Source organism: Engystomops pustulosus, chromosome 4, assembly GCF_040894005.1.
Source record: "Engystomops pustulosus chromosome 4, aEngPut4.maternal, whole genome shotgun sequence".
NCBI lineage: Eukaryota > Metazoa > Chordata > Amphibia > Anura > Leptodactylidae > Engystomops > Engystomops pustulosus.
In genome coordinates, this window is record NC_092414.1 from 208,066,029 (window position 1) to 208,080,376 (window position 14,348).

General features: G+C 46.0%; 1 protein-coding gene across 8 annotated transcripts in view; it reads right to left on the minus strand.

Annotated features, from left to right (window-relative positions):
* LOC140128225 (A.superbus venom factor 1-like) overlaps positions 1-14,348 on the minus strand; it is a 119,915-nt gene that overhangs the window by 69,974 nt on the left and 35,593 nt on the right. For 6 of the 8 annotated variants that reach the window (XR_011855128.1, XM_072149774.1, XM_072149771.1 and 3 more), the window contains one exon: positions 268-379. Coding sequence is in view for 7 of the 8 variants with exons in the window: in XM_072149774.1 (XP_072005875.1) it covers positions 268-379 (112 nt within the window). In the remaining variant the exon portion in view is untranslated. The remainder of the gene's footprint in view (positions 1-267; positions 380-14,348) is intronic. The other 2 variants (XM_072149772.1, XM_072149776.1) reach the window with 1 other exon arrangement.

Consider the following 14,348-nt stretch of genomic DNA (forward strand, 5'->3'; position numbering starts at 1 on the left):
CTCTGTGTATCATCTTGCAGAGAATAGATGATCTGTTTTGCTGGGTCCTTAGTATAGTCATTACACTTTTAGCCCAGACACGGATTTCTACAATACAGGTGCCACATAGAACTGCAATTCAATACTGAAATAATACGCCATACTATAATACCGCCGTATAATAATACCGCAATATAGTAAATAGTAACTGGCTGCTTCTGCTTCTAGTGTTCCTTTTTATAGTAATGTCGCACAAACATAAAAGGAATAGAAAATATCTGTACTCACGGTTGTCCATAGCACCCAGCCAGTAGGGCGAGCAGGGTGACGCACAGAATTCTGCTCCCCATGCTGTGTCCAGGATACAGTGCAGGATGTAGGCAGTGGGATTTCGTATCTGCTTTGGGAAAGGAAAAACAGTCCAACATTTACAGGAAATAACAGGAGGGATTAGCAAAATACACAGAGATTGTGTCATTCCCATCATAGGTGATCTGCAAAAGGACCTTTAGGGGCCATGACCTCCAAACAAAATAACCTGGACCCAAGACAAGATCTGTGCTACGCGTCTACCCTGCCATGACCTGCGGCACATTACACACACTCTCCCACTAAACACATGGATGACTTTGTAGGAAACAGTAAAAGATGACTCTACTTTCCACTTTTTATATTTTATTGCAGCCAATTTGTAAGAAATCAAGAAATGTAGATAGTTTTGCTAATTTATTAAACAAGAAAAACTGAAATCTCACATTGTCATAAGAATTCAGCATTCCCTTGACTGTGACACTCATATGTAACTCACATGCTGTCCATCTCCTTCTGATCCTCCTTGAGATCATTCTACTCCTTCATTGGAGTCCACCAGTGTTTAATAAAACTGATTGGATTTAATTAGGAAAGACACATACCTGTCTATATAAGACCTCCCAGTGCATGCCTGAACACATAAGAATCATAAGGTCTAAGGTACTGCCCAAGGAGCTCAGAGACAGAATTGTAGCAATTGTGGTCAGAAGTAGTCAGACCCCTTGCTGTGACACTCATATGTAACTCACATGCTGTCAATTTCCATCTGATCCTCCTTGAGATCGTTCTAGTCCTTCATTGGTGTACCGCTGTGTTTAATTAAACTGATTGGACTTAATTAGGAAAGGCACACGCCTGTCTATATATGACAGCTCACAGTGCATGACAGAGCACATGAGAATCATGAGGTCTAAGTAACTGCCCAAGAAGCTCAGAGACAGAATTGTGGCAATACACAGATCTGGTCATGATTAAAAAATATTATCCACAGCACTCAAGAGCATAGTGGCCTACATAATCCTTAAGTGGAAAAGGGTTGGACAACCACAACCAGGCCGTCCAGTCAACTAAGTAATCGTGGGAGAAAAACCTTGGTGAGAGAGGTAAAGAAATACCCCAAGATCACTGTGGCTAAGCTCCAGAGATGCAGTAGGGTGATGGGAGTCACCTGTCACTGCAGCCTGCACCAGTCAGGGCTTTAGGGCAGAGTCTGCCAACGGAACCATCTCCTCAGTGCAAGACATATAAAAGCCACATATAGTGTGCAAATGAAGGACTCCCAGATAAATAAGATTCTCTGGTCTGATGACACAAAGATTGAACTTTTTGGTGTTATTTCTAAACCGTATGTGTGGAGAAAACCGGGCGCTGCTCATCACCTGCCAAATACAATACAGCAGTGACAAATTGTGGCGGCAGCATCATGCTATGGGGGTGGACTCTTTAGGTAGCCCCTCAGTGACACCTCTTGTAGTCTTGATATCTAAGAAGAATCAGATGAGTTGTTAGATGGTGACTACAGGTAAGTAAATACAATGACAGTATCTCATGCTTACCCGCTACCCCTTACAGATAAACCGCAGGGTCTTCCAGATAAGGATATGATCCAGGATGACAGATTCCTTTCTCAAAAGAAGAAGTGGCCTGCTTTCATTTCTGCTTCTGGCCCATATCAGTCTAGACGGATGCCACATGTTTGCAGTGGCCTCCTACACCATTGCCGAATTTTAGTCTGTCCTGGAGAGAACATCCGATGCATCTGTCATCGGTGCTCAAGTATAAAGCCGAGAAAGTGCCGGATGTGCAGCACAGAGGTGCGTTATCTAGAGCTGCTATGTGACTATAAATCATATCCAAGGAGGATAGATACCATCTCATTCTGGACCATTGTAAAAACTATAAACAGCTTATGTTTTTTTGGGTGCCTGTAGGTACTACACAAAGTTTTTCCCTAACTAACTCTAGCAGAGCCCTGAAAGCTGCCTGTGATGAACATATATGTACAGGCAGTCCCCGGATTATGTACAAGATAGGGTCCATAGGTTTGTTCTTAAGTTGAATTTGTATGTAAGTCGAAATTGTATATTTTATAATCGTAGTTCCAGACAATTTTTTTTTTTGCCCCAGTGAGAATTGGAGTTTCAAAATTTTTGGCTGTAATGGGACCAAGGATTATCCATAAAACTTCATTACAGACACCTTACAGCTGATCATTGCAGCCTGGGACTATAGAAAAGCATCCAGAGAACTTTACCAGAGGTCACCGTGAGCAGAGGGGTCTGTCTGTAACTATGGGTTGTCTGTAAGTCGGATGTATAAGGGAGATTCACATACCAGATTCTTATCTTGTAGAATTAATGAGTTCTTGTAGCCACATTCTAAATAATGTCCGCAGGGATGTATTATACAGTATTTAGGGGATGATCACTGTGGATAGATAATGGAAAGTGGGCATTGTACATGGTGGGGTGTCACAGGAAGGGAGTGGAGGACCGCTTTTCCATATTTATCCAGAAGTTGGTTGGGTTGGCACATGGAACTTAGAGCTCCTGTATCCTAGGGGCAATAGATTCCTGGACTCGATAGAGCAAAATGACAATTGAGTAAATATGAACTCTGTTTTAAGGATTCTCCATTGTGTATTGTATTTTAACTACGTAAAAGTTGCTCAATGTATAGTAGCTGGCAAGGATCATAGATAATACATCCTATAGATGCTCCAGGGAATGTTACTCAACTAGAACATTCATCTCCTGTGTTTGTGCTTGACAAAGTATAAGTTTTATGAATAGGTGCTCTATGAGCTTTATGTATACTGGGTTCTTGCCCAGCTCTCTCCATTCAATATGGAAGTATATTATATCCGTTCCAGCAAGCTACACTGTCTACTCCATGGATGTAACTCATAAAAACGTGTTGGGAAACCACCGGGGGCTTGTCAATGAAAACAAAAAAACAGCTTTGGCTCCTGGTCTCAGAGTTCCGATGGTCTTTCACTCTTCTGGCTCTTCATCCCAAGTGGTGTCCAGTGGTTTATGATTGACTTAAGCAGGTCCTGGTACTGTCGCAAAACTGGAACCAGGAGTACTCAATTGCATCTAGGGGTTTTAGAGGACTCCTTTGAAAAACCATTCTAGGGTACCTTTATAACATATGTATGTGTGATGATCAAACTCTGCCCATGAACCAGACGAAAGCGGGATGAGAAAGCAGTGGAGTCTCCATACCTGGGTTCAGCTCACAATGTCTGATTAGAATAGGCCTTCGATGGGTTTTTTATGAATTCTGGAATCCAAGGGAAGAGGTTGGCATAAAAAAATAAAAACTGCTTAACTTACCCTGCTCGGGATCCTGGTGGTTGTCTGTTCTCCAGCACTCCTAGTCAGGCTAAAAGTGTTGCAGGTCCAGCTGTGACCTATGAGGCTTTAGTGGGTACCATTGAGGAATAACAAGTCACTTTACAAGGGCTGGCTGAGGTCACTGATTGACCTTTGCAGGTCCCATGAGGCTGGACACTTCCAGGAAGGCTTGGGGGCAGAGACGACCACTGCAACCCTCAAACTAGGAGCCAAAGAAAGGTAAGTATACTTTATTTAATTTTTGCCTACATCTTCCCCAGACCACAAGGGGTTTTGACTTTGAGCTGCCAGGAGTAGACTTTGGCTGCACGCTCACTACCGTCACCCTCCATGCCTTGATTGTTCATGTAAACATAAACTCTTTAGGTAGCCCCTCAGTGACACCTCTTGTAGTCTTGATATCTAAGAAGAATCAGATGAGTTGTTATATGGTGACTACAGGTAAGTAAATACAATGACAGTATCTCATGCTTACCCGCTACCCCTTACAGATAAACCGCAGGGTCTTCCAGATAAGGATATGATCCAGGATGACAGATTCCTTTCTCAAAAGAAGAAGTGGCCTGCTTTCATTTCTGCTTCTGGCCCATATCAGTCTAGACGGATGCCACATGTTTGCAGTGGCCTCCTACACCATTGCCGAATTTTAGTCTGTCCTGGAGAGAACATCCGATGCATCTGTCCTAGGTGCTCAAGTGTAAAGCCGAAAAAGTGCCAAATGTGCAGCACAGAGGTGCGTTATCTAGAGCTGCTATGTGACTATAAATCATATCCAAGGAGGATAGATACCATCTCATTCTGGACCATTGTAAAAACTATAAACAGCTTATGTTTTTTTGGGTGCCTGTAGGTACTACACAAAGTTTTTCCCTAACTAACTCTAGCAGAGCCCTGAAAGCTGCCTGTGATGAACATATATGTACAGGCAGTCCCCGGATTACATACAAGATAGGGTCCATAGGTTTGTTCTTAAGTTGAATTTGTATGTAAGTCAAAACTGTATATTTTATAATCGTAGTTCCAGACAATTTTTTTTTTTGCCCCAGTGAGAATTGGAGTTTCAAAATTTTTTGCTGTAATGGGACCAAGGATTATCCATAAAGCTTCATTACAGACACCTTACAGCTGATCATTGCAGTCTGGGACTATAGAAAAGCATCCAGAGAGCTTTACCAAAGGTCACCATGAACAGAGGGGTCTGTCTGTAACTATGGGTTGTCTGTAAGTCGGATGTATAAGGGAGATTCATATACCAGATTCTTATCTTGTAGAATTAATGAGTTCTTGTAGCTTTTAACACCTTTTGAAGCCACAGCAAAATTACAATGAGTCATAAAAAATATCAGACCAATACGTTGGTTAGGAACAGTAATGGAGCGATGGTCCATCTCAGCCTAGGGGCAAATACATTTTGGATCAGAGGATTGCACAGATAAAAATCATTAGGCTCTACATCACTTGGGTCCAGAGATATTAATATCTTGGGATGGGACCATAGCTAATGATTCAGGTTTGGGGTCAATGCGATCCAGGGATTCACCTGGATCCAATGATACCAGAACCCTCACCCTCTGGCTTCCCCTTGAGAAGCTATGACTTCTCCATGGTTCTAGACTTAATACCAGGTAGGAGGGTCCTCCAAGCCCTCTTGGGGGTGTGCAGGGTTGTGTCTGCACCTGATATAATCAGAGAACCCATGATGCCCCTGGCCGCTTCTTGGGAAACCTTTTACCATCAGAATGTAGGAAGGATCTTAAGGTAACTAATTTACTGAACTGCTGATACTTGTCGTCCTCTCTTACTATACATATATCTATTCTGTGTGTATTGTTTGTCTAGTGCAGTGGTTCTCAACCTTTCTAATGCTGTGACCCAGCACTACAGTTCCTCATGTTGCGGTGACCCCAAACCATGTACAAGAATATAACTACTATAATACTGCCCCCTATGTACAGGAATATAACTGCTATAAGACTGCACCCTATGTACAAGGATATAACTACTATAATACCGCCCCCTATGTACAAGCATACATCTACTATAATACTGCCCCCTATGTACAAGAATATAACTACTATAATACTGCCCCCTATGTACAAGAATATAACTACTATAATACTGCCCCCTATGTACAGGAATATAACTGCTATAATACTGCCCCCTATGTACAGGAATATAACTACTATAATACTGCCCCCTATGTACAAGAATATAACTACTATAATACTGCCCCCTATGTACAAGAATATAACTACTATAATACTGCCTCCTATGTACAAGAATATAACTACTATAATACTGCCCCCTATGTACAAGAATATAACTACTATAATACTGCCCCCTATGTACAAGAATATAACTACTATAATACTGCCCCCCTATGTACAGGAATATAACTACTATAATACTGCCCCCTATGTACAGGAATACAACTATTATAATACCACCCCCTATGTACAGGAATACAACTACTATAATACCGCCCCCTATGTACAGGAATATAACTACTATAATACTGCGCCCTATGTACAAGAATATAACTACTATAATACTGCCCCCTATGTACAAGAATATAACTACTATAATACTGCCCCTATATACAAGAATATAACTACTATAATACTGCCCCCTATGTACAAGAATATAACTACTATAATACCGCCCCCTATGTACAGGAGAACAATTACTATAATACCGCCTACTATGTACAGGAATACAACTACTATAATACCGCCCCCTATGTACAAGAATATAACTACTATAATACTGCCCCCTATGTACAGGAATATAACTACTATAATACTGCCCCCTATGTACAAGAATATAACTACTATAATACTGCCTCCTATGTACAGGGATATAACTACTATAATACTGCCCCCTATGTACAAGAATATAACTACAATAATACTATCCCCTATGTACAAGAATATAACTACTATAATACTGCCTCCTATGTACAGGAATATAACTACTATAATACTGCCTCCTATGTACAAGAATATAACTACTATAATACTGCCCCCTATGTACAAGAATATAACTACTATAATACCGCCCCCTATGTACAGGAGAACAATTACTATAATACCGCCCCCTATGTACAGGAATACAACTACTATAATACCGCCCCCTATGTACAAGAATATAACTACTATAATACTGCCCCCTATGTACAGGAATATAACTACTATAATACTGCCCCCTATGTACAAGAATATAACTACTATAATACTGCCTCCTATGTACAGGGATATAACTACTATAATACTGCCCCCTATGTACAAGAATATAACTACAATAATACTATCCCCTATGTACAAGAATATAACTACTATAATACTGCCTCCTATGTACAGGAATATAACTACTATAATACTGCCTCCTATGTACAAGAATATAACTACTATAATACTGCCCCCTATGTACAAGAATATAACTACTATAATACTGCCCCTATGTACAAGAATATAACTACAATAATACTATCCCCTATGTACAAGAATATAACTACTATAATACTGCCCCCTATGTACAAGAATATAACTACAATAATACTATCCCCTATGTACAAGAATATAACTAATATAATACTGCCCCCTACGTACAGGAATATAACTACTATAATACTGCCCCCTATGTACAGGAATATAACTACTATAATACTGCCCCCTATGTACAGGAATATAACTACTATAATACTGCCCCCTATGTACAAGAATATAAGTACTATAATACTGCCCCCTATGTACAAGAATATAACTGCTATAATACTGCCCCCTATGTACAAGAATATAAGTACTATAATACTGTCCCCTATGTACAAGAATATAACTACTATAATACTGCCCCCTGTGTACAAGAATATAAGTACTATAATACTGCCCCCTATGTACAAGAATATAACTACTATAATACTGCTACCTATGTACAAGAATATAACTACTATAATACTGCCCCCTATGTACAGGAATATAACTACTATAAAACTGCCCCCTATGTACAAGAATATAACTGCTATAATACTGCCCCCTATGTACAAGAATATAACTACTATAATACTGCCCCTATGTACAAGAATATGACTACTATAATACTGACCCCTATGTACAGGAATATAACTACTATAATACTGCCCCCTTCCTGTCCCCAGGTCTAGTGCCCCCCCCTTCCTGTCCCCAGGTCTAGTGCCCCCCCCCCCTTCCTGCCCCAAGGTCTAATTCACTCTTCCTGCCCCCCCCCCCCCCCCGCTGCTTCAAGTTGCAGTTTCTACTCACTGAGCAGAGCTGTCTGTTCCGCGGGAGTCTGTATAGAGGAGAAGCCAGAGGGTCATGTGATGATGACATCACCACAGGTCCTCCAGTTTCCCCCGTACACAGCAGCCGGCAGGTCCTCAAGACGTTTGTGCTTTGGGTTATGGCGGGTGAGGGGAATGTAAACAGATGCGCAAGAAGTTTGCCAGTATATTTTGTGTATTACACAGCAGGGTGGCGACAAAGTTAACAAGTTTGATGTGGAAGCCATGAAAACAACCCAAAATTCTGGCTAACACAGCTCGTTTGATAAGGGGACCATGTGCTTAATTTGGATAGTGCCTGTATGTGGCAGTCCAAAAAAGTTTTCAAACCAGAGGAGCAGGTAGGTGGTCCACCAGAAAAATTAAATAAATTGAGTGCCTGTATGTGGCAGTCCAAAAAAGTTTTCAAACCAGAGGAGCAGGTAGGTGGTCCTCCAGAAAAATTAAATAGATTGAGTGCCTGTATGTGGCACTCCCAAAAATTGTTTAAAACAGAGGACCGGGTAGGTGGCCCTCCAGAAAAATTAAATACATAGAGTGATATAGCTATAGCCAGTTTCCTCTGCTTTAGTGTACAAAGAGGAGGAGAAGGAGGACAATGAGGAGGAGGAGAGCATACATTATTCAGGTTGAGCTTCTTTCACCTGGTGGAGAATGGAAATTCTGAGAAATCCAGGCTTTATTCATCTTGATAAGCGTCAGCCTGTCAGCGCTGTCAGTCGACAGGCGTGTACGCTTATCAGTGATGATGCCACCAGCTGCACTGAAAACCCGCTCGGACAACATGCTAGCGGCAGGGCAGGCAAGAACTTCCAAGGCGTACAGCGCCAGTTTGTGCCACATGTCCAGCTTTGAAACCCAGTAGTTGTAGGGAGCTGTTTGATCATTTAGGACGATGGTATGGTCAGCTACGTACTCCCTCACCATCTTTCTGTAAAGATCAGCCCTACTCTGCCGAGACTGGGGACAGGTGACAGTGTCTTGCTGGGGTGACATAAAGCTGGCAAAAGCCTTGTAAAGCGTACCCTTGCCAGTGCTGGACAAGCTGCCTGCTCGCCTACTCTCCCTCGCTACTTGTCCCGCAGAACTACGCACTCTGCCGCTAGCGCTGTCAGAAGGGAAATACTGTTTCAGCTTGTGCACCAGGGCCTGCTGGTATTCATGCATTCTCACACTCCTTTCCTCTCCAGGGATGAAAGTGGAAAGATTTTGCTTGTACCGTGGGTCCAGGAGAGTGAATACCTAGTAATCGGTGCTTGAATAAATTCTTTGAACGCGAGGGTCACGGGATAGGCAGCCTAGCATGAAATCTGCCATATGCGCCACAGTCCCAAGGCGCAAGAATTCACTCCCCTCACTGGCCTGACTCTCCATTTCCTCCTCCTCCAACTCCTCCAACTCCTCTTCTTCTGCCCATACACGCTGAACAGTGAAGGACTGAACAATGGTCCCCTCTTGTGTCTCGCCAACATTCTCCTCCTCTTCCTCTGCATCCTCCTCCACCTCCTCCGATATGCACTGAGAAACAGACCTGAGGGTGCTTTGGCTATCAACAAGGGAATCTTCTTCCCCCGTCTCTTGTGACGAGTGCAAAGCTTCCGACTTCATGCTGACCAGAGAGTTTTTCAACAGGTCAAGCAGCGGGATGGTGAGGCTGATGATGGCGGCATTGCCACTGACCATTTGTGTTGACTCCTCAAAGTTACTCAGCACCTGACAGATATCAGACATCCACGTCCACTCCTCATTGTAGACTTGAGGAAGCTGACTGACCTGACAACTAGAGATGAGCGAGTATACTCGTCCGAGCTTGATGCTCGTTCGAGTATTAAGGTACTCGAAACGGCTCGTTGCTCGGACGAGTATTTCCCCTGCTTGAGATCGAGCATTTAATTAAAAAAACACAGTGAAGACCAATGAAGAATAGAATAAAAACAGTGAACACAGTGAACACAGGATCATTTAAGTGAAAAACACAGTGAAAAACACAGTGAAGAATAGATTACAGATGTTCGGCACATCTGCTTACTTGTCGGGAGATACGCGCGGAACGGTGCGAACAAAATAGTATGTGAAGAACAATATATATGTGTGAAGAACACATTGCAGAACACGGTGAGCAGGACAGAGACAACGAGGAGCAGCACAGAGACACCGGGGAGCAGCACAGAGACACCGGGGAGCAGCACGGAGACATGGGGCAGCGGCAGCACGGAGACATGGGGCAGCGGCAGCACGGAGACATGGGGCAGCGGCAGCATGGAGACATCAGGCAGCGGCACGGAGTGGCACGGAGACATCGGGGCACGGAGACATCGGGGCACGGAGACATCGGGGAGCGGCGGGGAGCCGCACGGAGACATAGGGGCACGGAGACATCGTTGCACGGAGACATCGTTGCACGGAGACATCGGGGAGCGGCACGGAGACATCGGGGCACGGAGACATCGGGGCACGGAGACATCGGGGCACGGAGACATCGGGGCACGGAGACAGCGGGGCACGGAGACAGCGGGGCACGGAGACATCGGGGCACGGAGAGAGCAGGGCACGGAGACAGCGGGGCACGGAGACAGCGGGGCACGGAGACAGTGGGGCACGGAGACAGCGGGGCACGGAGACATCGGGGAGCGGCGGGGAGCCGCACGGAGACATCGTTGCACGGAGACATCGGGGAGCGGCACGGAGCGGCACGGAGACATCGGGGCACGGAGACAGCGGGGCACGGAGACAGCGGGGCATGGAGACAGCGGGGCACGGAGACAGCGGGGCACGGAGACAGCGGGGCACGGAGACAGCGGGGCACGGAGACAGCGGGGCACGGAGACAGCGGGGCACGGAGACAGCGGGGCACGGAGACAGCGTATCTCCCGACAAGTAAGCAGATGTGCCGAACATCTGCAATCTATTCTTCACTGTGTTTTTCACTTAAATGATCCTATTCTTCACTGTTCTTCACATCTGCTAACTTGTCGGGAGATAATATACGCGCGGAACAGTGAAGAATAGATTGCAGATGTTTGCATACATCTGCTAACTTATCAGAAGACATTCTTTTTCAATTAATTAACACATTTTATTCCCGAACCATGGTCCCTTTGAAAAATGCTCGAGTCTCCCATTGACTTCAATGGGGCTCGTTATTCGAGACGAGCACTCGAGCATCTGGAAAAGTTCGTCTCGAATAACGAGCACTCGAGCATTTTAGTGCTCGCTCATCTCTACTGACAACCAGTTCTGGTGGAAGTTGACATCTGGCAGTCTACAATCGCTCTGCGCTGCTGGTAAACTCTGGATAACATGGTTAATGTTGAATTCCACATCGTGGGCACATCACACAGCAGTCGGTGAGCGGGCAGTTGGAGGCGGCGCTGCGCTGCCCTGAGAGTGGCAGCATCTGTGCTGGACTTCCTGAAATGCGCACAGATGCGGCGCACCTTCGTGAGCAAATCAGACAGATTGGGGAATGTCTTGAGGAAATGCTGAACTATGAGATTTAACACATGGGACAGGCATGGCACATGTGTCAGTCTGCCGAGTTGCAGAGACGCCACCAGGTTACGGCCGTTGTCACACACAACCATGCCTGGCTTCAGGTTCAGTGGTGCCAGCCACAGATCAGTCTGCGCCGTGATGCCCTGTAATAGCTCTTGGGCGGTGTGCCTTTTATCGCCTAGGCTCAGTAGTTTGAGCACCGCCTGCTGTCGCTTAGCAACGGCACTGCTGCTGTGCCTAGAGCTACCGACTGATGGCGCCATGCCCACGGATGGTTATTCGGAGGAGGAGGTGGAGGAGGGGTGGGAAGAGGAGGAGGCATAGTAGGCCTTTGAGACCTGGACCGAGGTAGAACCCGCAATCCTCAGCGTCGGCAGTATATGACCAGCCCCAGGGTCAGACTCGGTCCCAGCCTCCACCAAGTTAACCAAATGTGCCGTCAGCGATATATAGTGGCCCTGCCCGGCAGCACTTGTCCACGTGTCCGTGGTCAGCTGGACCTTGTCAGAAACGGCGTTGGTCAGGGCACGCATGATGTTGTCTGACACGTGCTTGTGCAGGGCTGGGACGGCAGATCGGGAAAAGTAGTGGCGGCTGGGGACCGAATACCAAGGGGCGGCCGCCGCCATGAGGTTTCGAAAGGCCTCGGTCTCTACCAGCCTATAGGGCAGCATCTCCAGACTAAGCAGTTTGGAGATGTGGACGTCGAGGGCTTGGGCGTGTGGGTGGGTTGCACTATACTTCCTTTTGCGCTCCAGCGTCTGGGGTATGGAGAGCTGAACACTGGTGGATGCTGTGGAGGATCGTGGAGGCGAAGATGGGGTTTTCGCACGGGAGGTGTTTGGGCCGGGGTCCTGGGCAGGGGGCTGACTAGCAGATGACACAGGGGAAGGAGCAGTGGTGTGCCCGGCCGGAGGTGAACGGGCTTGGTGCCATTGAGTGGGGTGTTTAGCATTCATATGCCTGCACATACTGGTGGTAGTTAAGCTAGTAGTGGTGGAACCCCTGCTGATCCTGGTTTGGCACAGGTTGCACACCACAGTCCGTCGGTCATCCGGTGTTTCTTTAAAGAACCTCCAGACTTCTGAAAATCTAGCCCTCGCCACGGGAGCTTGACTACGGGCAACATTTGGCGCTGATGCACCAGCTCTGGCCCTGCCTCTCCGTCTGGCCCCACCATTGCCTCTTCCAACCTGTTCTGGTATAGGACTCGCCTCCGTCTCAGAAGCACTGTGTTCACCCGGCCTATCAACCCAGCTTGGGTCTGTCACCTCATCATCCTCCGATCCCTCAGTCTGCTCCCCCCTCGGACTTCCTGCCCTGACAACAACTTCACCACTGTCTGACAACCGTGTCTCCTCATCGTCCGACACCTCTTTACACACTTCTTCCACCACGTCAATAATGTCATCATCACCCACAGACTGCGACCGGTGGAAAACCTGGGGATCGGAAAAGAGCTCAGCGGCAACCGGACAAGTGGTTTATGACTGCGGGAAGGGTCCAGAAAACAGTTCCTCAGAGTATGCCGGTTCAAATGCCAAATTTTGCTGGGAGGGGGCAGACTGGGGGGAAGGAGGCTGAGGTGGAGGAGCTGGAGGAGTGCTGATTTCGGTGACATGGGTGGACTGCGTGGAAGACTGACTGGTGGACAAATGGCTAAAAGCATTGTCTGCAATCCACGACATCACCTCTTCGCACTGTTCTGGCCTCAACAGTGCTCTACCACGAGTCCCAGTAACTTGAGACATGATGAACCTAGGGAGTGTAGCTCTGCGGCGTTCCCCTGCTCCCTCATCAGCAGGTGGTGTCTCACCCCGCCCAGGACCACGGCCTCTGACCCCTGCAGTAGTTGGACGCCCATGTCCACGCCCTCGTCCTCTACCCCTAGCCCTCGGGTTAAACATTTTCCAAATTAAAGTGTAAACTTTAAATTTTTTTTTTTTTTAAACAAAACGATGCTATCCTTTGTGCTATGCCTGATCACTTTGAGTTATAAAAAGAAATAAACGTCAAAAAAAATAAATCAGCAGACTGTGCTTAATTCAAATCAAACCCCTAATAAATTGTCCCACTTTGGTGTTTGAGGTGGATATGTGTGTCACTAAGAGCTAAACACAACGGTCGCAGGTCTCCCAGCAAATTCCTCACAATATGGTACTAGCTGCACTACTAATGCCAGCAAGCCCAGCCACAAGCAAACCAAAAAAAGGAAAATATAACGCTATTGTAGGCCTAAGTAAGCCGTTGGGGTTCTCCTATGGGTATTTTCTAGCCCACACTGAAAGCACACTGCTTTGCCAGATGACTTTGAGATATAAAAAGAAATAAACGTAAAAAAAAATAAATCAGCAGACTCTGCCTAATTCTAATCAAACCCCTAATAAATTGTCCCACTTCGGTGTTTGAGGTGGATATGTGTGTCACTAAGAGCTAAACACAAGTCTCCCTGCAAATTCCTCACAGTATGGTACTAGCTGCACTACTAATGGCAGCAAGCCCAGCCACAGGCAAACCAAAAAAAAGTAAAATAAAACGTTATTGTAGCCCTAAGAAGGACTGTTGGGTTCTTTGAGAATCACTCCTGCCTAACAGTAAGCTAATAGAACACCCTAACGCTTTCCCTGACCAGCAGCAGCTCTCTCCCTAGCGGCATCCAGACAGAGAATGATCCGAGCAGCGCGGGCAGCGGCTAGTCTATTCCAGGGTCACCTGATCAGGCCAGCCAACCACTGCTATCGACGTGTAAGGGTACCACGTCATGCTGGGTGGAGTGCAGAGTCTCCTGGCTTGTGATTGGCTCTGTTTCTGGACGCCAAAAATCACAACGGCGGGAGATGCCATTTTCTCGAGCTGGCGAAATACTCGTCCAAGCAACGAGCAGTTACGAGTACGCTAATGCTCGA